Source organism: Centropristis striata, chromosome 4 (assembly GCF_030273125.1).
Source record: "Centropristis striata isolate RG_2023a ecotype Rhode Island chromosome 4, C.striata_1.0, whole genome shotgun sequence".
Lineage (NCBI taxonomy): Eukaryota > Metazoa > Chordata > Actinopteri > Perciformes > Serranidae > Centropristis > Centropristis striata.
Window position 1 is genome coordinate 40,223,909 of NC_081520.1, and position 27,332 is coordinate 40,251,240.

General features: G+C 41.0%; 1 protein-coding gene across 1 annotated transcript in view; it reads right to left on the reverse strand.

The window, feature by feature from the left end:
- Window positions 1-27,332, reverse strand: part of npas1 (neuronal PAS domain protein 1) — a 56,587-nt gene that overhangs the window by 19,447 nt on the left and 9,808 nt on the right. The window contains 4 exon segments of the mRNA XM_059331757.1: window positions 1,587-1,676; window positions 5,868-5,935; window positions 24,583-24,821; window positions 26,280-26,447. Of these exon segments, the coding sequence (XP_059187740.1) occupies window positions 1,587-1,676; window positions 5,868-5,935; window positions 24,583-24,821; window positions 26,280-26,374 (492 nt within the window). The 5' untranslated portion in view covers window positions 26,375-26,447.

A 27,332-nucleotide genomic window follows, 5' to 3' on the forward strand; every position in this document is an offset into this window, starting at 1 on the left:
TTTCAGGGAACAAGAAATGGGTTAACAACTTAACTCTATGGAGTCTTGGGCTATTTTGTCCATTTTTGAATTCTTTTCATGTCTTTGTAAGTCATTTTGTGTCTTTTGGTGTCTTTTTTTGGTCATTTTGTGTCTTTTTTTAGTCCTTTAGTTCAACATAAAATGTGATTTTGAATCTTTTTTTTATTTTCAAAACACTATCATGCTCAATAAAGAATTTTAAATGTGCATTAATTTCAGAGTAGACTGAGACATTAAACTGCATCATTTTCAATTAAATTCTGGAAAAGTTGGTGTGAGAAACAGCACTTTTATTATCATCCTATATTTAGTCTTTGGGCACGACGTTTACAGTAGTCTCATGTGACCAAAGACCACAAATGGCATGATAAGAAAAACTCACTTTTCAACCAAACTAGTTTGATCAATTTTGAAAAACTCTGCTCACATTTGTGGTGAGGCAAGCCAAGAGGACTCTTCCATCAAAACGTCAGTTGCAGGCACAAAGGAGTTGATCCCTTTTTATCAAGAATAAATGTAACTTTAGAGATCTGTAGTCTTTATTCTGTGCAAAAGTGCTTCAGCTGTCTGCGTTAGACAAATCAAGTGTGCATTCACTTGTCGTCACTAAACGTCTGTGAGGTTTCCAGCAGAAAGTATCTCCGTATCTCCGTCTCGGAAGCACTTTCCAAAGTATATATTAAAATCATACATTACAGCCATTTCACACTAAATTGACTGTATCTTTATTAGATTTGACTCTCCTCTACCTCTCACAGCGACCGATAGCTCTTCTGTGTACACAAAGCATGTGAATATTGTAATAAGGCAGCAGAAAATATCCAAACTTGTCCTTTAATGTCACCAAGGGCAGACCTTCAATCACAGAAAACTCCCACATTTAAAAAAACACTCAGTTACTTTTGTTATTGTAGCACTAACTTCCCTCTTTCTCTCTCTCATGCTGTACCGATTCTTCTTACTTCCAAACATCTCTCTCTTATCACACCTCTCCTCCTTTTCCTCCCCCTCTCTTTCTCTCTCCGGCTGTCTCTATCTATCTTCCCATCCCCCTTGGTGTTTTTCCCCCTCCCTACAATCAATGTGGCTTTTAAGATGCCTATCGATTTGTTCCCCTAGACAGGCCCAGCGCGCTGGGGCGACACTTTGATTGCTGGGCCAGTAATTACTGTTATTATTTATGCATCTGGGCAAAATGGCAGGACTTAACATTCACAGTACAAGAGGCCAGAGGCAATCAACAGAGGTGAGCACCTGGAGAGGGAGAGAGGGCGGCAGAGAGAGGTAGAGAGAGAGCAGCATTGCCCCCGTGAGAGATGCACTCCAGAGATGAGCGCGAAGAGTGCAGTCAAAGATATTCACACTCACACACACACACACAGGCACACACACTCCTGGGAGGGGATATGAAAGCGTAAGCAGAAGATAGGCACATGTGTGCAAATGCACTTGTATACAAAGGATTATTCTCATGTGTGTTTGTGTGAGTGTGTGTGCATGTGTGTGTGTGTGTGTGTGTGTGTGTGTGTGTGTGTGTGTGTGTGTGTGCAATGAGGTCGTCTTACCTGTGAGAGTCCCAGGTAGATAGAAACTGTCTCTGAGATGTAGAGGAAACGTCCCTCCTGACTGACCACGAACACAAAGCCATCCAGAGACTGTGCACATAAAAACACACACACACACACACACACACACACACACACACACACACACACACACACACACACACACACACACACATAAAGGCAAAAAGAAACAAGACAGACAAATTAGAGCAATTAGTGTGTATCGAACAAATTACAATGAGCTAGAGAACAAACAACCCGTCACCCCTCGGCCTCTTCTCTCAATTCAAACACACACACACACACACACACACACATGCACGCACGCACACACACAAACACACGCACACTATCAAGCACATACATATGTGCACACACACACAAACACATGCATGAATGTGAACAGACATGAAACAACTCCCATAGATGCAAGATACAGCTACACACAACAGCTGTCAACAAGGCCTGAATAACTTAACACACAGAAAGAAGCACAGAGACAAAAACGCCACATGTGCGCGCACACACACACACACACACACACACACACACACACAGTCAGACATATAGATAAGCACGCACACACACAAACATAGACGATACATACAACATAAATAAACAAAATAGTGCAAGAGGCAGGAGAAACTGAGCTTATAAACTGAGCAGAGCTGTTTCAATCAGCTGTAATAAACACAGAACCAGAGCCTGATTCTGGATCTCCGGCCACTCACACGTAAACACACACACACGTCCAGACACCAGTTTGGACACAGACACAGACAGAACCAGAGTCATTACAGCCTGCAGTGATTCTAATGAGAAGTGAAAGGTATACAGCCAGGCCATTAGAGAGGACTGCTTCAGAGAATAATATTAATCGTCATAACAAGCATCCAGGAGTGAGCCGACGCAGCCTCAGACTCACACACACACACATATGTACACACAGACCAGGGCCACTTTGCTCTAGAAGAATGATTGCTATTTTGGCGGCCCAGTGCTTAAAGTGGCAGTGGTAATTTATGCAACTGACACATCCAGTATGCAAATGTGCGGCCGGGGTGTGGGGCGTCGTGTGTCGCGGCGAGGAGAAACCAGCCGCCTGAATGTCGGAGAACTAAAGTGCAATTATCAGGCTATTACGGCGGGAGGACGGCTGGGAGGAAAGAATCATACAGTTTTTCTGGAGCGTTAATTTGATTTCTATCAGCGCCGTTCCCTAAGCCTCCCTTCCTCTTTAAAATGCCAGAGGAGAGCAGACATATGTAACGTTTCTTTGTTTTACCTCAACCTTCTCACTTCTGAATTCCCAGCCTCTATTCTTCTTCTCTCTGCTCCCACTCCTACCTGTTTCCTACTTAGCAGATGTATTTGTATAACATCTCTCAACAGCGAGGCAATTCAAAGAGCTTTACATAAGACATAAGGCATTAAGATCCTTCAAGTTTTTCTATATATTTCCCTCTCTCCCTCCTCAGCCTCGTCCCAGTCTAAACTACAACCTGCAGCGTTACCTTCTTCACACCTCCTCTGAGTCTTTGTCTCTACATCCTGCATTTCGTCATCCCTGCAGCCCTCTTGCCCCTGAATCCCCCTCAGGCTCCATTCGTCTGTCAAAGTGCAAAGGGAGGCATTCTTTGGCAGCCAACGATATCGTCCGAGCATCTGAGGTTTATGGGATCTGTGGGTATCCATGTGTGTGGATGTGAGAGCATGCAATAGGAGTTTGTTTGGAAATGTAAATCTGAAAGGCTGAGGTAAGAAGACTTGAGCCGCTACAAACTGTGACTGCACACAAGCACCAACACTCTGTGGCACGACGCAGTCAATTATGAGACAAATGTGGTTGTTTGTCTCGGAAAACTTGATCAAACTAACCTTGTAATCCACTCTGAAGAGTTAAAGTTTCACTAAATAAACTTTAAAGTATAACTGCAACCTTAGATTTTTAACTTTTTTTTTTGATGAACAGAGGGAGGTTTGCATTATCCTACTTTTCAAGGTAAATAAATTGTTTGAAAGCCCATTGGACTAGTGTGCACACATCTGAAAACAGGGCTGTTTTGGAGAAGTGGTTTTCAGGTCAGGGACCAAAGATTTCTCTCAAAGACGAAGATGAAAACACCTCAAATATATTGTGTAAAATAGATGCTTCTTTGTCAAGTCAATGCCAAAATTCAGAAAATGTGACAGCACTTGTTTTCTAAACTACTGTAGGTTTCAGGGACACGCAGCATATATGCCTACAAGTGTTCTAGTCTGCTGTTAAATGCCAAAGGATAAAGAAGAACAACAACTACCAGCACGGAAAAATAAAGCATGCTGAAGATGGCGGCGAGTAGGGGTGCACTGATGCAATTTTCTGGCCGATCACCGATAATCGATTTTTAAAAAGCCTGACCTGCCGATTACGATTTTGCCCGATACCAATTTTTTATATCTCACAGCTGAACCTTCAATGTTTGAATCTTATTTTATTGAAAAACAATAACACAGCAGTATTTTTCTTTAACAAATAAAGGAAATCACAATGCCTGAGGTGGTTAATAAAATATTGAACTTAAAATAAATAGCAACAATTTACAGGACAAACTAACAAAAGAACTGCAACCATAAATAAAGTGTCCTGAGTTTTTGGTTTCGTTATAGTACAACATACAGACAGCAAGGGATGGGCATCGATTTTTGAATATTCGAATAGTCATTAAATCATAAAAAATCGAATAGTTCATCATATCTCGCAGAAAAAAAGTCGTATTACTGGTGCCTTCCACACAGGGGCAGCGTAGCATTTGATGGTACAGTGTGGCGGCTAGATGCCAAACTGTAGAAGAAGAAACAAACTGAGGAGAGGGTTTGTCCACGGCGGGACAAGTTAGTTAGCCGTTTGTGCCATTTGGTTTTCACCGTCGCTAACTGTGCACAACGTCAGCAGCTGAAAGCAGCATGGCTAATTATGCACAGAGTCTCTGCTGATCATAAACATAGTGATCGTGAATTAACCAGCATTGCTAACTGTGCACAGTGTCTGGTGCTTGTTGTAAACAAACAGAGATCGCTAAGTGAACACCTCCTGTAGCAGCAGCACATACACACTGTACTGCTACAGAGCTAACTGTTAGCCTGTTAGCACATACACACTGTACTGCTACAGAGCTAACTGTAGCTAACTGCCGCTAGCGGCAGCTCTTCTTAACAAGCCGGCCTCCGGCTCGTTAGCGGCTCGTTAAGAAGAGTAAGAAGGAGTCGCTGGATTTGTCTCCAGTCACTTTCTTGAAAAATAGTTGCTAAGGGGGTCTGAAAAGTTGCTAAATTTAGCAACAAAGTTGGGAGCACTGCTTCGCTGGTGGGGGGTTATTATGGAGGTAGATAAGATGCTAGATAAGATCGGTTTGACGTAAAAGAATCGGCCGATTGCCGATCCCGCAAAAAATTAAGGAAATCTGTGCAGATCGATCGGTGCTCCCCTAGTGACGAGTGCAGCAGGTAAGAGCAACAAGACCTCCAGCCTAAACGACAGAAAAGGCAGTTTGTCAATACCGCCCTGAACGACACATATAGGCGTTTGTCAAACTGAGCGTTCTAAAAATAGCTCACATCACGGTTGTAAAAAAGGCTGCGGTTTCTGTGAATTTATGCTAAAAAACCTCTGACCTAGGTTAAGAGCATAAAACAATCCTAAACAGTGAATAAATGAATGTAAATGCTGGAAGTTAAATAGTTACAAGGGTGATGTGAGCCACGGAAGTTACATAAAAAACTTGAGTTACAATAAAACGTAAGTTGAACCATGTCCTCCTGGGTAAAAGTCCACCGTTTGTTCAACCGATCCACCTTCACTCTATCCCACCATATTAATATAAACCATTTTAATTTGGCAGAGTTTATGTGGCGGAGAACAGAGGAAAGTCTAAAACGTAAATGTCGTATTTTTGCTGCATCATTGCCTTATATTCACGTCATGTATGGAAGTACTACTACGTACTACTAGTACTACTATGGAAGACAATTTGTCATCAACCTTTTCCAGACAAAAGGATGTCATCCAGATTTATTAAAAGAAGTCAAGGTGAGTGAGTTTCACTTCATGTAAACGACACATTAACATTATATCCAAAGTGTTATCCTTATAATAAAAAAAACCTTATTTTTGTTTTTAAACTGGATGTCAAGACTTCAATTTCTGGTATTGTGACATCCTGGATGTAAACACACTCAGTTACATAATATCAAACCAGACATGCAGTAGAAGAAGACAGGTGTGGGTGCTGTGGTCCTTACCTGCAGCAGGTGTGCCCCGAGGTGCTGCTCAAATATGTCAGTTGCCAGAGAATGGGATGATCGTCTTACTGTTGAGAGAAAAGAGACACATGAGACTGAAAGTAGGGGTGGGCGAGTATTTTTGCGATAACGATATACTTGACGATATTAAAAAATACTGAAAAATATATAGAAAAAGATTTTTTAGTCTGTATAAATAAATAAAAATCGTACAACAAAATAAAAATCAATCATAAATCTAAATGTAGTGTAAATTGCTAATCTCAACAGTTGTCAAATACAAAAAAATTACTCTTGAGTATTAGCAAATAATGTCTAGGTAATTAATGGGAAACCCTTACGCCACTACGTCAAGAAGTAGGAATGTTGCCAATATCATGATATGCATTTTTTTTACCCATAAATAAATATACCGGTAAAATCGTGAACGATACGATATGGCACACCCTAAGTGAAAGCGTACATACATTCATTAAATCAATTACTATGCAACTTCAAATACAGATTACACAAGATTTCCTGATGTTTCCTCCCCCTCTGTAACCAACCTGGTCTCACAGAATTCCGTGAAATAGCCACGGATTTGCTTAACTCAAAATCCGTGGAATAGCCACGGAATCGCTCAAATTTCCGTGAAACTGACACAGATTTCGCTACAATGCAAGTTAATGACAGTCATATCCCGTGGCTATTCCAACATACAAAGTGATTATGTACATTCACTGAGTGAATATTTAGAAAATAAAACATATATTTCTCGCTAGAAATGTGATCAAAATCCATTTTTATGCAGAAACTAAGTCAAAATATTGATTTTTTCACAAAAAATGAGAGAAGTCTCAGCCATGTTTTTTGTTCTGACCGCCGGGACTTTGAAAGTCACGTGACTTGGAACAAACCAATAGGAACAAATATCCATGGAATAGCCACGGGATATGACTGTCATTAACTTGCATTGTAGCGAAATCCGTGTCAGTTTCACGGAAATTTGAGTGATTCCGTGGCTATTCCACGGATTTTGAGTTAAGCGAATCACGGATTCCTGTGAGACCAGGTTCCTGACAAATGCAGACCGTACACTGACACGTTCTCTCTGCACAGGTCAGAAACTGTTCTGAAGACTGAATTTGAATGTGTCTCCAAAGCCTTTGAGAAGGACTGGGACTCCAACGCCTTAGTCACTGTTTAGGTGCCATGAGTGTGTCGCCTATGGCAAACAAAAATGAAAATCCACTGAATTTGTTATTGTTGTGGCAAGAAAACTTATTCTATTTATGTGGAAGTCAGACTGCAAACCGTGAGAGTTGATGAATGTGTTGCACTTAAAAAGGATTAGGTTCTGTAATAAGAACAAGCCTCATTTGTCAGAATTTGCAGCTGTGTACTGGAACACCTCAAGGTTAGTGGACGGTTAATCTAACTATGTATATATGTATTTTACTTTACTAGGAAAGTTGACATGATGCTCAAATATCTACTGAGTGTTGGTATTATGTTGAAAATCCTTAACTGACATAAACAATTACTTGATATTGCATGATCAAAAGCTTTGAGAGGGATGAACAGAGAGTGCTATAATGAAGTGGACTGGACTGGATCCATGGTCATTTTTACCACTTAAATGCAAATTTAACTTATAGAAAAAAATATTTTGCTATGGTCGACTTTTTTAGGGGTTTAAGGAGTTTAACCGCAACATCCTCTGCTTGAGTTTTGTTGCATGTTTTTCCTCCGCTCCCTCTCTTTTAAATGTCTAGCCAACTCACTAAAAGGGCCATAAAACGATAGAATACTGATTTAAAAGAAAAAACTTTTTGAAGCCCTGTTTTGTTTGTTTGTTTTCTTCCATTTAGAATCTCAAAAAAAAAAGAGAGAAAAGCCACAGAATGAAAAGAGGTGCATCCTCTAAAATGTGGGCTTGTTTAAAACGAGGGAAAGCTGCATATTGTAAGGACATTTATAGATAAAAAGGGACATATGTAAACTAACTCCACTTTCAGATTGGGTTAATAAAGCTTTGACATGTTAGTTATTATACAGAATGATTTGGAAATATGACTTGTTCACCAGTGGGAGGTTTGTAATAATGTTGCATCTCTGCAACGCATTTAAATCTGCACTGAAATGAAAAGCAAAACTTGAACAAATCATGTCTGATAAACAGAAGGATCGACTGAAACGGTTGCGTGTCTAAAAAAACTGAGCATAAGGAGGGGGTGCTGTGTGACGCACACCACTCAATTGCCGCCAGACACGCAAACAAACACACACACACACATACACAACACAGACACACACACACACACTCATGGTGTCTGCATCGCCACTCTTAATGCATCCCAAACACAAGCTATCAGAGCTGCTTCAGTGCCAAAGTGGTGCTGTTTACCAAGGCAATTACAATACAAATAGAGTTGGAGGTGGTTAGGTAGGGGAGGGGGGCGCCGATAGGTACGAGAGGAGCAGAGAGGGTACGGCGGGGAAAATGAGAAAACACTAAGGAAGGCGAGAGTGATCACTTTCTCCCAAGCAAACCTGGGCACGAGGGGCTGCAGTGACGTGCAAGATTAATTTAGCAATCAGCCGTATTTACTGTTTTATGTCAAAAAGAGTATGTGACGGTGTGTGTGTGTGTGTGTGTGTGTGTGTGTGTGTGTGTGTGTGTGTGTGTGTACCTGCGAGTGTGTGATTGCAAAAGTGGGAACCATACGTGAGAAGTAATCTCACTCCAACAGGGCTGCTTTTGAACACAATGTTCCTTATCCGGCAGAGACAAACTATGTATGTGTGTACGTGAAATGTGTGTGTACAAGAGCATGTGAATGTGTGCATGTGTGTGCGCGACTTTAAGGATCACCGGATATCTGTGTGTGTGTGTGTGTGTGTGTGTGTGTGTGTGGGTGTGTGTGTGCGTGTGTGTGTGTGTCGCTGCAAGGCTGAGGGAAATCAATACACGTTATGACAGGAAAATGAAAGCGCTGCTCTGGGTTACAACTGAACACAGAGGGAGGGTCGGAACACACACACACACACACACACACACATACAATCTCACACACATATATATCGCCCAGCTGCCTGCTTGTGATGTGGGTTCGGTGAATAGAGGAGGGAGGCATTCCATTAGAGCTATAGACACACACACACACACACACACACACACACACACACACACACACATTTCAGGAATACACACAGCAATGAATTCTCATGCACAGACTACACAGTGGCAACATGCCCTCCGATTAAACAACACAAATACCCGCGCACACACACACTAACTCACACACACACACACACACACACATAAATACAGAGTTGCCGGACAAAGCCACAGTGGCATTGTGAGATTGGGGTCCCCCTGTGTGACAGAGTGTGAATATAAATAAGGCAAGTCCATTCAGGGCTATGAAAGGGGGTCTGGTGCTGGGACCCTTCAGCCCAGCCAGTTGCTGCCTGGAGGGGGATGGGGAGCCCATCTCGCTCTCTTGCCTGCCTATCAGGCTCCCTTGTGGGGCTGCGAAGGAGCTGCAGCGCTGGGGAGTCTAAAGGAAGCAACCCCCATCATGACCACATGAGAATCCAAAAGGACACACACACACACACACACACACACAAACACAAGGATGTTAGTTTGTGCATGCCTCACACTTGAAAAGAAATACACTGAGTGTGTTTGTGTGTGTGTGTGTGTGTGTGTCTTGAGCTTCCATGCCATAGATCCCCAGAGGAGTGAAGGTGATGGCGGGCGATCAGTAGTGCTGAGTAGTGTCAGCGGGGCGGAGGAAACGCGGGATGTGACATGAGGCCAGGAGGGCTGACGGATGAGTCTACACACTCACACACTCACAAACACACAGAGGACCATTTATTAAAGACTGCCAGGGTACAATAGGGCAGCCAGGAAACCAAAACACTGGACCTGGTGTGTGTGTGTGTGTGTTTGTGCGCGCATGTGTGTGTGTGTGTGTGTGTGTGTGTGTGTGTGCGCGTGTGTGTGTGTGTGGACGCATGCACAAACGTGCGCACATGTGAAGAGAGAGTCTCACAGCGGTGTTCGTATCTCACCCTGAGAACAAAGATCCTTCTGTAGTGCTGCTGTGAACCCATACTTCTATATGTGTGAAACGTGTGTGTGTGTGTGTGTGTGTGTGTGTGTGTGTGTGTGGGCATTGCATGATTCTGTTTGTTCCTTAAAGATGATCACTTCTTCAATATCTTGTTGAATTCTAAACTTATTTATTGAGTGAAAAAAATAGTTTTTAAAAGGGGAAAATCTGATTTTACAACTCATTTCTGTAGTGTTTTTTGTAGTCCTCTTTTCATCTGGAATAATAACTTTGTCTTTGCCAAGTTTACTGCAGTGATCCAGGAATGCATGAACAACATTACAACAACGTCATACAGGAGAAGAAACACAAGAAGTCAGAAGATCAGACAGGTGTTAACTAACCAACAGATTATCTTCACTTGGAACTAACTGAATTTGTTCATAATGATCACCATTTGATTAAAAAATACACTCAATTCCTAAGTTCATATAGTTTCGACCATCATTCTAAGTAAAACTATCACTTAACTCAGTAGTTCTCAACCTTTTTGAGTCGCGACCCCCAATATAACATGCATGTTGTCCGCAACCCCCGCTCACAGAATCTCGGTTCAAAACCCCCCAAAAAAGAAAAAATGACCTAAAAAAGGAAACAAAATAACCAATAAAGACACAAATCGACCACAAAATGACCAAAAAAAGACACAAAATGACCAAAAAAGACACAAAATGACCAAAAAAGTCACAAATTGACCACAAAATGATCAAAAAAAGACACAAAATGACCAAAAAACACACAAAATAACCCAAAAAAAGACATTAAGTGACCAAAAAGACTAAAACACATGAACACATGAACACTTTAACACAGTGGAGACAGAGCTGACTTCCAAAATGATTTGGCGACCCCCAGAAACCATCTCGCGACCCCAATTGGGGTCCCGACCCCAAGGTTGAGAATAGCTGACTTAAGTCAATGATGTCCTTGGTGAGGTCTATAAATGATTTGTTCACTACAATTTAGTGAGATGGGAGTGGTGCTTTAAATAAAAACCCAAAGCCAAACCACAGAATTATTACCCAAACTGTCCCATCACACTGGACCAAGTGTCAGGTGAACTAATCCAATGCTCCATGAGTGTATTATATACTGTATATAGATATAATAACATATGTTTAATGTATTATTCTACTATTGGAAAATGATCGTCAGCAGTGAACTTGAACCAAATATGATGATGTCCGCAGTGAAACATCACAATGGACGATATTATCAGCGCAATTCATCCAAACTGCTCAAATCATATGGACAAAAACCCCACTACAGAGGCTATATCCACCATTAAGAATCATCATCGCCTTACTAATGAATTCACCATAAATGAGTGCATTACATGTAATAATAAGTGTGTTCTTTCATGTTTGAATTAATTCTCTTCTACTTCAGATCCATTGGTGTAACAGCCAGAGTGTGCACCTTCAGTTGCACTCATGAAATCAGTCTGTGCACATCAAATAAATCAGATTTGTTACATTTTAAACACCTAAAAAATGCCACCGCAAACACACGCCCAGGTGTAGCTGTGGATGGGGGGCGGGCTTTTAAATCACAATGCTGGCTCAGTGGTTGAGGACCGTCAGCCACCGCGATGGACGATGGGATTGTCTATCAGCTACCATACAAAATATACTTTAGATCAATGGTAGAGTGCACTAAGCACTAAGGCCAAGACTATGTAGAGCAGAGCCAGGTTCGAATCAAGCCCCAGGTCCCTCTAGTGCAGTAGTTCTCAACCTTTTTGAGTCGCGACCCCCAATTTAACATCCATGTTGTCCGCAACCCCCGCTCACTGAACAGAATCTCACACGCACAGTTCAGATCTCCCAAAAAAGAAACAAAATGACCAAAAAAAGGAAACAAAATGACCAAAAAAGACACAACATTACCAAAAAAGACACAAAATGTCCCCAAAAAGAAACAAATTGACCAAAAAAAGACACAAAATGACCCCAAAAAGAAACAAATTGACCCCAAAAAGAAACAAATTGACCAAAAAAGACACAAATTGACCACAAAATGATCAAAAAAAGACACAAAATTACCAAAAAAAGACACAAAATGACCAAAAAAGACACAAAAGACCAAAAAAGACACAAGATGACCCCAAAAAGAAACAAATTGACCAAAAAAGACACAAATTGACCACAAAATGATCAAAAAAAGACACAAAATGACCAAAAAAGACACAAAATGACTAAAAAACCCCCCACAAAATGACCAAAAAAAGACATTAAGTGACCAAAAAGACTAAATCACATTAACACATGAACACTTTAACACAGTGGAGACAGAGCTGACTTCCAAAATGATTTGGCGACCCCCAGAAATCATCTCGCGACCACAATTGGGGTCCCGACCCCAAGGTTGAGAACAGCTGCTCTAGTGTACGCCTTCCCCTTCCATTCTCTATCCGTCATGGTCATTAAAGCATGAAAAAAAACCTAAAAAAAATAATATTTTGCACAACAAAGTGGCTGTACTGAGATGTAAGTGTGCCAGTACTTTGTACAGGTGACTTCTGGGCAATAAGAAATGATTGCTCACCTTTTTTGTGCAATGACTTTTCCCTCTAAATAATGGTTTAGGGAATATCAGGTTAAACTGTTGTTTACAACCTGCCTGCTTGTCTGATGACTCATTACTTGCCCCGTGTGACTGTGCTGCAGCATATTTGCCATGCTCCCAGATCTCAGCAATTTGGTGACAACAATGTTATTTAGAAATAGAAGACAAAAAGGTTAGGTTGCAATGCACTTGTGCCTTTGGGTACATGCATGCAATGTGTGTGTGCTTGTACACAGACCTGGCTGCTGAGCCGTGTGTGCACCTCAGGTCTTTGATCGCTCCTTTCTGTCACATTCACATTTCATTAGCTTCCCAGGACTCTGCTGCGAGGTTTAATTTCATTGTGGGAATAGGACAGAATGGGACGGGGCGCGATCGGACACGTTAATTATAGTCTGACTCGCAGGTCAATTCTCGGGGTCTCCCCAGCGCTCCACGAGAAGAAAAGATAGAAATTTCATTTGAATGATTTTCATTATACCTCTGTCTAATACATAATTTAGTCCCAGTTAAGTCCATGAGTAATGGCCACACACACACACACACTTGCACACACATACACACCTAAACATCCGTCTACTTACATGCATAAAACCATATACCCCGTCTCCTGTTCCACCCCCACAGTGTCAACCTTTAAACCAGGTTAGGATGTTACCATGGGAACCAAACAGATAACAGTGAACCCCTTTTTTTGTTCCAGTTCGCTCCCTCTCTCTCTGTCTTCTTCTCCGTCTTTGTCGCTCAAGTTTGGCTCACAGTTTCACCCTTTCAAAACAAGAGTCTGATCACCTGCCAAGTTGTTTACTACCTTCCAAATGTGACGTTTCGGCTGTTCGACAGACACAGAGAGAAAGAGTGACCCTAATCGCAGCGTCCCTCTCTGGCGCAATTATCTTCTCACTCTGACATCCATCCCTCCCTCCTTCCCTCTATCTCCCCTCTATCTCTCCGTCTCTCCTCCGTCGCTCCCTCACTCCTTTTGCGGTCGAACATAATTTGAGTGCAATTAACTTCCCTTAAAAGCCCCGGCTGCTTTAAACGCTGTGAATTAGAGGGGAGGCAGATGTAGGGAGAACGCAAAGAGGTGGGGGAGACAGAAAAAGGGAGGCGAGGGGGAGACGGAGGCAATGAAAGAAAGCAGACGAGGGAGATAGGGAGCGAGTGGAGGCGGAATGAAAGTCAATGTCACCAGCGCTGGGGAGGAGAGAGGTGTGTTTGACCTCACTAACAGAGACAGTAAAACACTTGAGCTGGCCCTGTTGCTGCCAGTGAGTTGTCATTGTACTGTACCTTGTAAAAGACTGAGGGCTTCTACAGCCGCCGTGCTGCACCTGTTAAAGGGCGACTCGCTACAGGTTTGTGGAGAGAAGATTTACGCAGCTAAAAATGTAAATTATTGAAGTGATGTGAAGCGTACTCCAGTGTGTGTCAGCACGCAGTGGCATCACTGCTGGGCGTGGTCACAGGTAAAACAGACCCTCTTACAGTTTGTAAACAATGATGACATACATAAGGGTGTGTAAGCGATACATGGGCATTAACTAGGGGTGCACCGATCGATCGGCGCCGATTTCCTTAATTTTGCGGGATTGGCTGATTCTTTTACGTCAAACTGATCTTATCTACCTCGATAATAACCCACCACCGGTGAAGCAGTGCTCCCAACTTTGTTGCTAAATTTAGCAACTTTTCAGACCCCCTTTTTTCAAGAAAGCATCTGGAGACAAATCCAGCGACTCCTTCTTATTCTTCTTAACGAGCCGCTAACGAGCAGGCCTCCGGCTCGTTAAGAAGAGCCGCCGTTAGCAGTTAGCTACAGTTAGCTACAGTTAGCTTACAGTGTGTATGTGCTAACAGGCTAACAGTTAGCTCTGTAGCAGTACAGTGTGTATGTGCTGCTGCTGCTGCAGGAAGTGTTCACTTAGCGATCTCTGTTTGTTTACAACAAGCACCGACGCTCTGTTTCTTCTTCTACAGTTTGTTTCTTCTTCTACAGTTTGTTTCTTCTTCTACAGTTTGGCATCTAGCCGCCACACTGTATCATCAAATGCTACGCTGCCCCCGTGTGGAAGGCACCAGTAATACAACTTTTTTTCCTTCCAGATATGATGAACTATTCGATTTTTTTGATTTAATGACTATTCGAATATTCGGAATCGGCAGGTCAGGCTTTTTAAAAATCGGTGATTGGTGATCGGCCAGAAAATTGCAATCGGTGCACCCCTAGCATTAACCAGCAAAGGCTGAATGCTAAATGAACAAATTATTTGATTTTTATTTAAACTTTGATTACCGAGTCTATAGAGAATATATTAATAAACGGCCCTGTATATTCGCCAGAATAATGGTGGAAAAACCTGTAATGTTACACCAGCAAGAAACACAAGAATAAAAGTTACTGCTGGGGCACAACAAGCTCCGCTGGTATAGAGACAGCCCAGGTTTAATTCCAACCGGTGGCATAAATTAAAAGCAAAAATACCCAAAAAATAATATTTAAAAAAAGAAAAATCACAAGATGCTTCCAGCTATATTATCAGTGGTTATGTACAGAATGTCAAATATCATGAAAAAGTCTCTGAGAGTTTGTTAGTTTATTGACTTTTACAATATAAACTGGTGACATTTTTTTTATCGTGTCCTCCTTGCAAGACAAACTTCCAAAAACGAAAAAAATTGACGAATGTTAAAGTTATTACCCAAACTTAAATCATGAAAAAATCCATTACAATTGACAGACTCACTTTCTGATCATGTTTTACCTCCTGTATGTGGCATGTGCACACTGTCTTCCTGTCCAATAAGGGGTTATTACTGCATACTTTTGGTCAGACTATATAAATATAAATATATAAATATAGCCTGGGTATACCCATACTGCCTTGCACGCTCGATTTCATTTCGAACTGCAACACAGTCTGGCAACTAAGGCCATTTCTTAGCCCTGTTTTAGGGATCCAATCACAGAACGGGGAGGGACGGCAAGACGATGACGCGTACTACTTGACAGACGGAAGCTTGTAGTCTTGTAGTTTTCTTACAGATCCAACATGGCTGCAGCTGACGCAAAACTCTCTTTAGCTGTAGATGGTGTTTTAAATAGTTTAGAGCAACAACATTTGACTTTACACTCCTGTTTCACCGCGAAAGAGGATGTTTTAGCCTTGCTTCCGACAGGATTTGGTTAAAGTCTAATCTACCAACTAGCCCCGCTACCGATCGCTGCTGTAACGCCGGTGATCTGGCTATGAGCCGGGGGACAGCGGAGCCCCCAGAGACCCCCAGCAGCTCGTCTATTGACCATAAAATCAGTGGATGTGTGTGGCTGAATGACATGAGGGGGAATAAGGCGTAAAAATAAATAATCTTGCAGAAAGCGAGAACTGGAGAAGCAAAGCAGCAAGCAACACTCTCTCTCTCTCTCTCTCTCTCTCTCACACACACACACACACACACACACACCAACACTGCTGGTAGACTGTGAGCTGAAACTACAGAGCAGCCAGAGTCAGAACATGCTGCAGAAAAACGTTGCAGAAGCAGAATTGAGCATTTTAGTCTCAAAGTAGAGATGGGCTAGTCTGGCTATGTAAACATCAATTTCTGCCGCTCTACTACGTCATCTGGTATAACTGATCTGATTGGCTAAGAGCTACCTACAGACGCTTTTGATAGACATTCTAAGCGCCCAATAAACGGCTCTGGAGGATCGTAAACCACACCTCCTCTACGGAGAAATGAACGGCTGGTTTCCAGACTAATCTCATTTGTGATTAGTCTGGTGTTAGCCAGGCTAGATTGAATATTCACCTGTCATGGAAAAAAATATTATTACCACGGTTTTCTTGAAAATGATTTTGGTTAGTATCAAGAAAACCATGGAAAATGGCTAGATATCAGCTCTTTAATTAAGCTCTCATATGCTTTTTTTGTTGTTATCTTTATATTCGTCCAAACAAATGTACCTTTAGTTGTACCAGGCATTAAAATCAACAAGAAATTGAAGTAAAAGGGCGGTCCAATATTTGTTTCCATGACTGTATACACAGACAGATGATGAGGCTTCACTTCCACCTATTGCACAAAAATTAAGTCAGAATATACAGGAGGTGCCACTTAAACTTTTGGAACCAAACAGCTGGTGAAGCTGTGGTGACAAGGTCCCGCCCATTTACCTGCCCAACCAATTGCAAGTCAATCACAGCTGTCAGTCAAGACGCTACATCTTCGTCTTATAACATCAAATAAGAAAAAAGTGATGATAACTACCTAATATGCCATAAATAATCTTTAGGAAAAAAACATGTACTTAGCTTTTACTTTGGCGAATGTCATGTTGGCTAACATGGAGGGGGCGGGGCTTACTGCATCTAGCCGCCAGAGGGCAAAAAAAGATGCTTTGGCATCACTTTTGGGGGGGATTATGTCATCCATCTTTATGAACGGTCTATGTGTCAGACAGCATTTTGTCCATGTCGCTGCTGTTACCAGATCTCAGCAATTAGTGTAGTGAGTGCAATCTTATCACAACCAATACCAAATAAGGCTCTGGCTAAAATAAACCAGAATAATCCTTTAACCGGACATTTGAGAAAGCAGGTAAATAGAAAAAAAACTGTCCCTAAAGCAAAATTCACTCAATATAGAGAGGTTTTGAAATATAAATGATTTCAAATAAAAGGGTTTAGTCCTTCAATGTGCTGTGCAAATAGGAACACACACAAACACACACACACACACACACACACTGAACGGGAATGAATATCATGGGTCATTTTACTTTTCCTCCCTTCAGCCTTTTCCTTTTCGTTTTCCTCCCTCCTTCCATAATCTGTCTCTCTCTCCTCCTTCTTCCCCCCCTCTCCTGCTCTCTCAATCTCTCTCTCTTTCTCTCTGTGAAGGTCATGCAATTGATTTTCCTCTGTCTATTCATTTTTCAAGACTGGCTTTGAAACGTGGGAAGCAGACAAAAGCCACACCGGCCCCTCCCCTTCCCTCCATCCCTCTCCTCCATTCCTCCCTCCACCTTCGGTCCCTCTCCGCCGGCCCTCGCCTGTCCAAAAACCCTCGGACAAGAGGGAGAGTGGAGGAATGCAACCCACCCCCTCTCTCCTCTCTCACTCCTCTCCTTCCTCTCCTCTTTCTCCCTTTATTCCATCTACATTTGTCCCTTCCCCTCCTCTCTCCGTCCTCTCCCTTTCAGCTGGATCTCTGACCACATTCCACTAACGGAATTAAAGTCATGCATCACACTTAAAACCCTGCCAATGCATTGTGGGTAGACTTGTTCAAACTGATGTCCAAATTAGCATCGCATTTTCAGCCTTGGCCCCGCTGAGACTGTGTGACCTGCTTGTAAAAAATCTCCAAACATTTAATAAAATACTCGGGATATCAGATCCCGACCTAGCGGAGGAAATGTTGTGGATAATTCAGCCCGTGACGCCGAGCGGAGGAGACGTGCGATTCATTGTGTTTTTCAAGTGCCTCACAATTTTCTGTGACCTTCGCATCGCTGTTGCAGGATTCTATATATTTACAGGTATGGTTCACATTTGTTCCAGAAGTGCTTCTCATTGTAGTGTAAGCAGCACACCTCGCATTTGTCTTCCGACCACACTTCCAGTTCATGCACAGGACAGCACGGCTACCTGCACACCTACTTTTCTAATCAGGTTTTTTCTGTCAAGGCCGAAGGAAAGCCTGCAACGCCAAGGCAAAACAATTCACTGCTTGCAGAGCTGAGCCAAGGCCGCGGCTGAGTGTTAGTGTGTTAGTGCATGGATATCATCAGACATTCAAATTGTGCAGCCCGGCATGGCTGATAAGATATCGATGGATCCCAATGGATTCACCCACAATAATGTATATTTTCTGATACCGTGGCTATAGATTAGAGCTCACCATAAATGTATTATGAGCTCTCTGAGTAGGATTTTTGGTTTATACTGAGGTATTGCTATTAAATGGTCAGATACTTACAGCTAGATATTCAGGGTCTCTGCAGGTTTCAACAAGTCAAATTAAAGACTTTTTTAGACTTTTTTTAAAACTATAATGAATACAATTTAAGACCCATTTCACATACTGGCAAAAAAAGTACAAAAGGACATGAAAGAAAAGGCATTTATTTTAAATAAAAGTAACGTTAATACATTTGTATGGCCTTTCAAAGTCGTATTTAATACATTTTATGAGATTTTAAGAGAATTTTAGACATTTTAAGGCCTTAAATTCAAATTATTGGATTTTAAGGCCCTGATATTGAACCTCAATAGTTATTCTGAAAAGAGCACTAAATATACAGAGCAGTCAAATATAAAATATTGTTACTAAAAGCTTAATGACGTTGTTATGCTATTGACTTAATGCGAACAGTATGTACTTTTACTAAACAGCCAGAGGTCAGGGATTCAAGTCAAGTCATGTGACCCGAGTTACCAATTATAGGGATTGAAACTTGCTTGACTAACATTGATAAAAGGCTCGTTAAAGACACACGAGGCAGTAAATATGGAAGAGCAATTTGGGATTCAAGCAGTATGTTGTCAATGACAGTTGTGAGAAGATAACAGCTGTATGCAGCTAAAAAATATGTGGCATGATCGATGCAAAATCCAACTTCATCTGTCACTACAAAGAAAAGAAAAGTACATAAAGGTGTCATTTTAGCGAATTTAGTAGCTTATTGACTGAAGAATAATTTCAGAATATCACTGCCCATTGTTGATAATTTAGGAGGCTTGTTATTGATTGCCACAAAATGAGAAATATCAGTAAGATTTACAAGATGTAAACAGGCTGCAATAGCTTTCATTAATGCTGAAAATAAAACGTAACTTTTCCTCAGCACTGATTTAAAAGTTGTACCTGGGTTAGATCATAAGATTTTATATCAGGGCCTCAACTTGACTTGCTTAATTCTCAGCACATTAACTTAGAACTTGCGTGAGACTGAGATTGATTCCAACTTTTTTCGCAATTAGTATACAAACAATTCTGTGTATATTAATGAAACGATGTACAGAAAGTGATACCATCAATACGCCTTTTTCATGTAAGACATATTGACATGTTGTGAATAATGAATTCCATTTAGTTGCTCCAGTTTCAGGGTCCTGGTGTTGTGCATGCTGGCTCACTGTCACACTGGTTTAGTTTACTGCAGTGATGGGCAACTTAAATGCTGCAGGGGGCCACAATTTTTCATCGTCGCTATCACAGGACCACATATAGGAGCGTGCACTTAACCAGATATGATGAAACTGCAATTTTAAATGTGTTTACAGTGCAGTAACTTAACATATTTCATGCTCAAATGCATGTATAACAGTATAAATAGGAATACAAAAGGTTTGAAGCAAATAAAAAATAACCACTCATTGTTATTTCTTTTTTTTTTCCAGTGCAACAACAGCAGACCAACATTAAATGCAAGAAGTAATTTTGTGCATTTTTACATTGCACTTTAAAGATTTCATGCTCAAATGCATGTAGTTGTACTGAGGGCCACTTCAAGTGAGGGTGCGGGCCGTATGGAGCCCCCGAGCCTCCAGTTGCCCATCCCTGGTTTACTGGGACATGCTTTTCCTACTTTGACAAGTCAAACATTTTCAGAATTGGTGTGAAGTATGAGTATGTTATTCTTATCAGTGATTTCACAGCTATGATCATCAACAAGAAAACCTGATGCTATTAAAAAGTTTGGCATATTTTATAAGAAATAAAAATGTGTTTATGTTCCTCAAATTAAAGTGGCAGTTCAGTGCTTTAGTGATGCACTTTAATAATGTTCGGGGGCTCACAAGAGACGGATTAAAAAAACGGTCAAAATCAAAGTAGCAGAGGCTGAAATATTCAGACTTTTACTCTCTAGTGTGCTACAAGTTTCAAAAACACAGAATACTCCAAAAATATCTTAAACAAACAAACAAACAAACCACTGAATTCTACATTTTCCATAATGCAGCCAACAGACTCTTTCAATTAAAGAATCCCTCTCTGGTAAATAACATATTTCTGTCATTTAAAAAATGATTTTGAGGCACGTATTGTTTTAGTATCAGTACTTAAACTCAGGTATTGCACTTGCACCACTATTGATACTATTCCAAAGTTAGTATACTATTAAAACCATTATATCTTGTCAGGAATGTGTGGAACATATTGTGGTAAAGAAAGCCACACACAGTCAGTCACACACACACAGTCAGTCACACACACACACACAAACATGCTTTTAACATGACTGTTTTTTGCTCACATTTCCTCAAATTAGACAAGAACAGCAACACACACACACACACACACACACACACACACACACACACAAACACACATCTCTAATTGTACTGTAGCTGCATCGTTTCCCCTCAGTAATAGTAGCAATTAGACAGGCTGTATAATTACACTGTCCTCGTTATATAGTTAATTTCTGTAATTACAGAATCGCACCAATAGTTTCCTCCCTCTTTGTGTATCATCTATCTCACACACACACAAACACACACTCACACACAACACATGACACTCTATGGAAAGTCTTTGTATGATTATATGCACATGTGTGTTTACGGGCTTGTGAAACGGCACGTGTTTGTGTCATATACGTAATTATGGTCGCTAATAGAGGAGTGGATTCTTGTGGTGTGGGGTGTCTCTGTGGGCGGGATTAAGTGGGCAGATAGAACGGCTGAGGTTTGCTTTATATTGAAAGGGAGATGTTAGTTGGATGCATGGATTTCAGCGGTTTGTGTCTATTGGCAACAAAAATCAGCATATTTATCTCTGCTGTATAATTTTCTTATAGACTGAACTGTGTATATCTTGAGCCGAGAAATCATCCGTCACAAGTTTCATTTACGTCTTCATACTTGCACACTGCCATGAAAAGTTTTAATATTTAACAAATTATAAATATATATTTCCTACCAGGGGCTGTAGCCAGGATTTTTTTTTTTTTAAATACCGAGGTCATGAATCCAAGTCTCCCCCCACCCCAAGAAAAGTTTGACCAGACAATAAAAGGCCTGAATTATTTTTATTGTTTGGATTTTTATATTTCATGCAATTATTCACTGGAATTTAATTACCCAACAGGAAGGCCTAAATGCTGTTTCCAGCCCTCTCCAGGCTGCCAGGAATGAAAATCTGGTGGGGAAATTACAGTATGAGTCCTTTCCCTGACTAAAATTAATCAGATTTCAGTACACTGACTCTAAAATATACTGGACTCAGCCCATAAAATGCAGAATGTTGACTCAGATTCTTGGAGAAAGTAATGAGGACGTGACCTCAGTGTCCTCAATAGCAGCTACAACCACATTTCCTACTAACTGGGTGTTCAGACAGAACACAAATCAGAATTTAGTGGTGTCAATGGAAAGATGCCATTAGACTTTGGCCAGTGGTGGTGTGGATTGACGCAAAGAAAAACCTGTGCAAGTGGTTTGAACTTGAGTAAAAACTTGTTTTCTGAGGATTTATGCTTCTGTTTTATAAACACACAGAGACAAGAAGAAAAAGGAGAAAGACTGAAGAGAAATAAGAGAAAGAAGCAGAGTTTGTGGCATATTGTTAAAGCACTCAAGAGGCTGAAGTGAACACAGGCACACTCCAACAGAGCAAGGTTATTATAGTTAATGAAAACTAACGAAATAATGAAAACTAGAATTGAAAAAACATTCTCGTTAACTGAAATAAAAATAAAAACTAGAGTTTTTAAAAAACGATAACTAACTAAAACTGTATTTTGTGGTTACAAAACTAACTAAAACTAACTAAAATTATAGTGAAAATGTCCTTAGTTTTTGTTTTTGTCAACTTTTTTCATTCATAATTCAGTGTATTTATTTGAACATGCAACACATGGTGAATATGTTTACTGAGACTGGGATGTTTACACTAGAACCAAAATTCAAAACACCCAGAACTGTAAGAGTTAATAACCTTATTGGGGCTGAGATGATAAACCAAAGCAAATAAAGGAAACATTTATTATGGCCTCTTTGATCTGGCACCCAACACATAGCCCATTACAAAAAAACTAAAACTAACACTAAAACTAATAAAAACTAAACTAAAACTAAGCATTTTCAAAAACTAAAAACTAAACTAAAACTAGAAAACTCACTCTCAAAACTAACTGAATTTGAAAACAAAAATTCACAACAAAATTAAAACTAAAACTAATGAAAAATCCAAAACTATTATAACCTTGATACACACACAGTCAGTACGTCCACTGCCTGTTTAGAGTGAATCAACACAAAACGGTACAGTGGTCAAAATTGTGTAGATGATGCAAAAAAGTTTGGGGATATGAAACATCCTCTCTTTTATGCTTAAAAGGCAATTGTATAAATGTATACTGAACTTCCGATATGTTCTTTCCATTGTCTTGGAAAGTTCAATCAATATTGGTTAGCATGAGAAACTCTCAAAGCCACAAACCGGAGAAGAGAGAGCACGGTCACACATCAGAGAATGCAGGGAACGATCATCGCCTGGCGAGGCGATTTTCATCGGTCAAAGTTCATCGAAGTTGAACTCCACATGAAGCGAAGATGCAAATTCCCTCTGCCACTGGAAGCTACCATTTTATTCTCCCCTTTGCTTGCACTGAGTGGACATGAACAGGAGTATTTGCTCATGTAAATGTTGCACAGTGCGACCATACCTCAGTCTCAAACTTGTGATGTCATCTAGTATAAAGTCCAGGGCTGCTCCATAGACAGCAAGTGGGAAAAGGATTGGTAACACTTTACAATAACCATCTAAGTTATGTTTATAGATGGTTTATAAACCAATTATTAACCATTTACAACATTCTATACATATTTAATCTTTAAATTTTTTCAAACAATTTCTTAAAGCTATAAGAATAATTTTGAAATCATTTATATACTTATTATGGTGTTAAAAATGTCATAATGAGTGCAAAACTATTAATAAACTAATAATTATAATGTAATTGTTTGTTTATGATAAAGTAACTATCAACTTACATCTATTTGGCATTTATAAATTATAGTTCAACATTAATACATTATGTATTTACCATTCTAAATTGCCTATATACGGTTTATAAATGATGATTAAACATTAATAAACTATCTGTTTACCATTTATAAATGGTCTATTTACCATCTATAAATGATGGTTATTGTAAAGTGTTACCAAAGGATTTTGTGGAACCACATTGTTTGTTTTCTTTTTTATACCTAAATGAGCATTATATTACGGAAGGACTATCAGTTCTGAAGCAGAAAATGTAAACTTATATTCATAACATTACTCTCAGTGTCAAGAATCAAGAATCCTTGGCTTTCTTTTTTACTTTTTTACCCTTTTATTTGTCTTTTTTATCTCTAACTCTGTTTTGGATTGAGTTTTTATTATTATTTTATTCTATTTTATTTGATTGTTTTACTGTTTTTAGTATTTTATTGTTTTCATTGTTTTTATTTATACCTATTTGTGTATGATTTATTCTATTTTAATAACTGTACAGCACTTTGGTCAACTGAGGTTGTTTTTAACCCATTGACGCCTGAAACGCCTGTAAAACCTGTGGGCGATTTTAAAATAAGCCCCTAAAACCTGAAGTTTTTCTGGAAATTCAACAGAAGTGTCAACGCTTCTACTAAATAATAGATTTTTCAGCCTCTGTAGCAGATAGAAATGAAATTCAAAAAGTATTTGAGAGCTTATACAAATACTACAAAACGACGTATCCGCTTTCCAGGCTTCAATGGGTTAAATGTGCTCTATAAATAAATAAACTTTGACTTGACTTGACTCAGTGCTCACAGTGTCATCTGGAACATCTTTCCAAAGCAGTGCCTGACTTTAAACTAGATGACATCAAAAATTTTAGTTTAGCACTGTATTTTTTGGATTTGAGAGAGAGTTGTTCATGTTTGTGGCATGTAGGTATGAATTTTGGAAATGGACATAGTTCCCCTTTAAGTAAACCACTGCAATCTGCTGAGCAACATTTCTCTACAGTAATCTTTCTTTTTCTTTATGCTCACCTTTGCTGCAGTTGCTGTCTCCCTCCATTAGAGGGTTCCATGGCGGGTCTCCCAGGTTGGCGAAGGTGCGCATGTGCAGGTAGCTGATGGTCAGCCGGATGACGGAGGCCTTGTCCAGCTGGCTGGTGATGGCCCCCGGCAGAGGCAGCATCTTGGCCAGCTCAAAGAACTCAAAATTCTCCTTCCCCCGCCGTGAACGAGCCGCATTGCGAGACTTCTCTTTACGCAGGTTCTGGAGGCTGCGTGGTGGTGAACGAGGGGAAGGTAGAAACAGAGAGAGAGAATAGTCTGGATCAGCACTGTGGTGAGAGAAACTGATACGGGGCATCACATAATGGCCATTTTACTGACCACCTGTTGATTGATTCATGCTTTATATAAATGACCTGAACATCAATCCAGAAAACTCATTTCATAAATACAGTACATATAATGGCTCCTGCAATTTAAGTGAAACAATCTTCCTTCTGACCCATCTCTTGCAGATTGGCCTGGTAATTACAGACAAACTCCCTTCTTCTATGTGGCAGAGCAGAGTCCTAATAATGCCATTTGCTCCACAATCCATATGCGAACACACACACATTACAATCTCTCGCTGCCTATCTCTCACTTTCCCTCCCTCGAACCCCCCCACCCCACCCCCCGCTCTCTCCCTCTCTCCCTCTCTCTCATCTGGTCCCGGGCTACTGAGCTGAAGCCGTGATTGAGGGATCAATAGGAGAGGGAGGGGCAGAGTGACAGAGGGGGGCCGGGGCTCAGGTAGCCTGTCTCTCTGATTGGGTATTGACTCTCCTCAATGGGGCCTGAGTGGTGGAATTATGTTGTCACAGCCACTTCACAATTTGTGTCGGTGCTGTGCTGGAATAAAGTGTGTATGTGTGTGTCTGTGTGTGTGTGTGTGTGTGTGCACGTGCGTGTGTGTGTGTGTGTGTTTGTGTGTGTGTGTGCACGTGCATGTGTGTGTGAGAGAGAGAGAGCCAGGGTGAGAAGAATGAGAGCTCGAGGAGAAAGAAGAACCAGCCTTCTCCCTCGTGTCTGTGTTGTTGATTCTCATCCTAAGAAAGACCACCAGTGGTGTGTGTGTGTGGTGTGTGTGTGTGTGTGTGTGTGTGTGTGTGTGTGTGTGTGTGCATGATAAAAAAGAACAAAGAAAAAGGGCTGTGCATGGTGTGTGTACATATGTTTATATCTTAATCAGCTGACACAGCTGTTGTATTTCTCCCCGCTATTCCCTAATAAGTGAAAACATTGTGTGTTTCTGTGTGTGTGTGTGTGTGTGTGTTGTGGACTCACGCTGCCAGCCCTCTGTAACATCTCATTATTATACCGCCTCGACCCCAGCCACCGAGAACAATCAATACACACACATTGATTCTGCTTAGTTTTTATATCCGCCTGTAAATGACTGCCCATTAATAATTCCAGCCAAATTTACTTAATCTCCCACTAAGGGGAGGGGATTCACAGCTCTGACAGGATTGGCAGGTGGGCAACAATACGGGTTATATGTAGCACAGAGGAGATCAGACTTATGTCTTCTGGATTGTGTTTCATTGATAGGAAATTCTTCTTCAGGCCGTCAGTGTGTGCAAGGGTGTTAATGCATGGATTTCACCTTGCAGAGATTAATTCATGGGCATGCACGCAGGCTTATACAGTATCAGCCTGTGTGTGTGTGTTATTGTGTGTCTCACCAGGGAAGGGTGGGAGGCTTGGCCAGTAGTCCTTGTAGGAAATCCCACTCCACACTCACACACTTCCCCTCGCTGACAAACGGCATGGTAGCCATCCTTCTCCCAATCACGCGCCGACGCCGCCGTTAACGAAGGCTCTGATTGGTTGAGGGTGCGATGGACTCAGACCTGCAGATCCAGAGAGGAGAAACAAAAAGGAGGAGAGAGAGAGTCAGTACATCAAGTGAAGATGATCTCATTCAGCCATGCGCTACTTAAACGTTTACAGGGGGACAGCACGTTTGGCAATTTTGGGATGCCAAATTTAACACGCCTTTAAGTTTTTAATTAGCACGCTTGTTTCCAGCACACTATATTGCATAATGTATTTTTCAATGAAATACTTTTTTTAAGGCTTAGAAGGAGCTGAAGCCTTTTTTTCAATAAAGAAAAATGATGACATTTTATCTCCATTTGCAGTTTCCATTCAGCCCTTTTAATTTGAAAGAATACAATTTGCATTAAAATGCTTGGATAAAAAAAACCCCCCATCTTATGATTTCTTACTTCATCTATCAGAAAGACAAAGAGACAGAGGGAGAAAAGGATGAAGGTGGTGAGGTTGAGAGCGAGCAATTAGGCACTGTATGTACCTCCCCACATAAAGGTCAGGGACTGTTCCCAAGGTAATAGACATAAGACAAAACACGGAGACTCCTTTGAGGTCACAATTAAGCCGAAAATCACAGATCTCTAAATGCCTCTCCTCATCCCTGAGAGATGATTCAAACTGCAGCTGGAGTTTAAAGCAAACATCTCCAAAGACAAATCGCATGCTGCCTACTTCTCCACATCTATTGCCGCCTTCTGCCAGTCTTAACTCTCCTGTAGTGGAAGTTGCCAATATTCCTCCCTGTCCTCAAACAGAGCGCCGCTCCTCACCCGTTTGTCTCCCCTCCCTCCCCTCTGTGCTGTGTTGACATTTAAAGGGCTAGTGTGGCCCCGAGCGCCGCGGTGTCATGCCCTTGGGCCTGAGATGCCCTCTCTCTCTCTTACTGCCTCTCACTCTTTAAC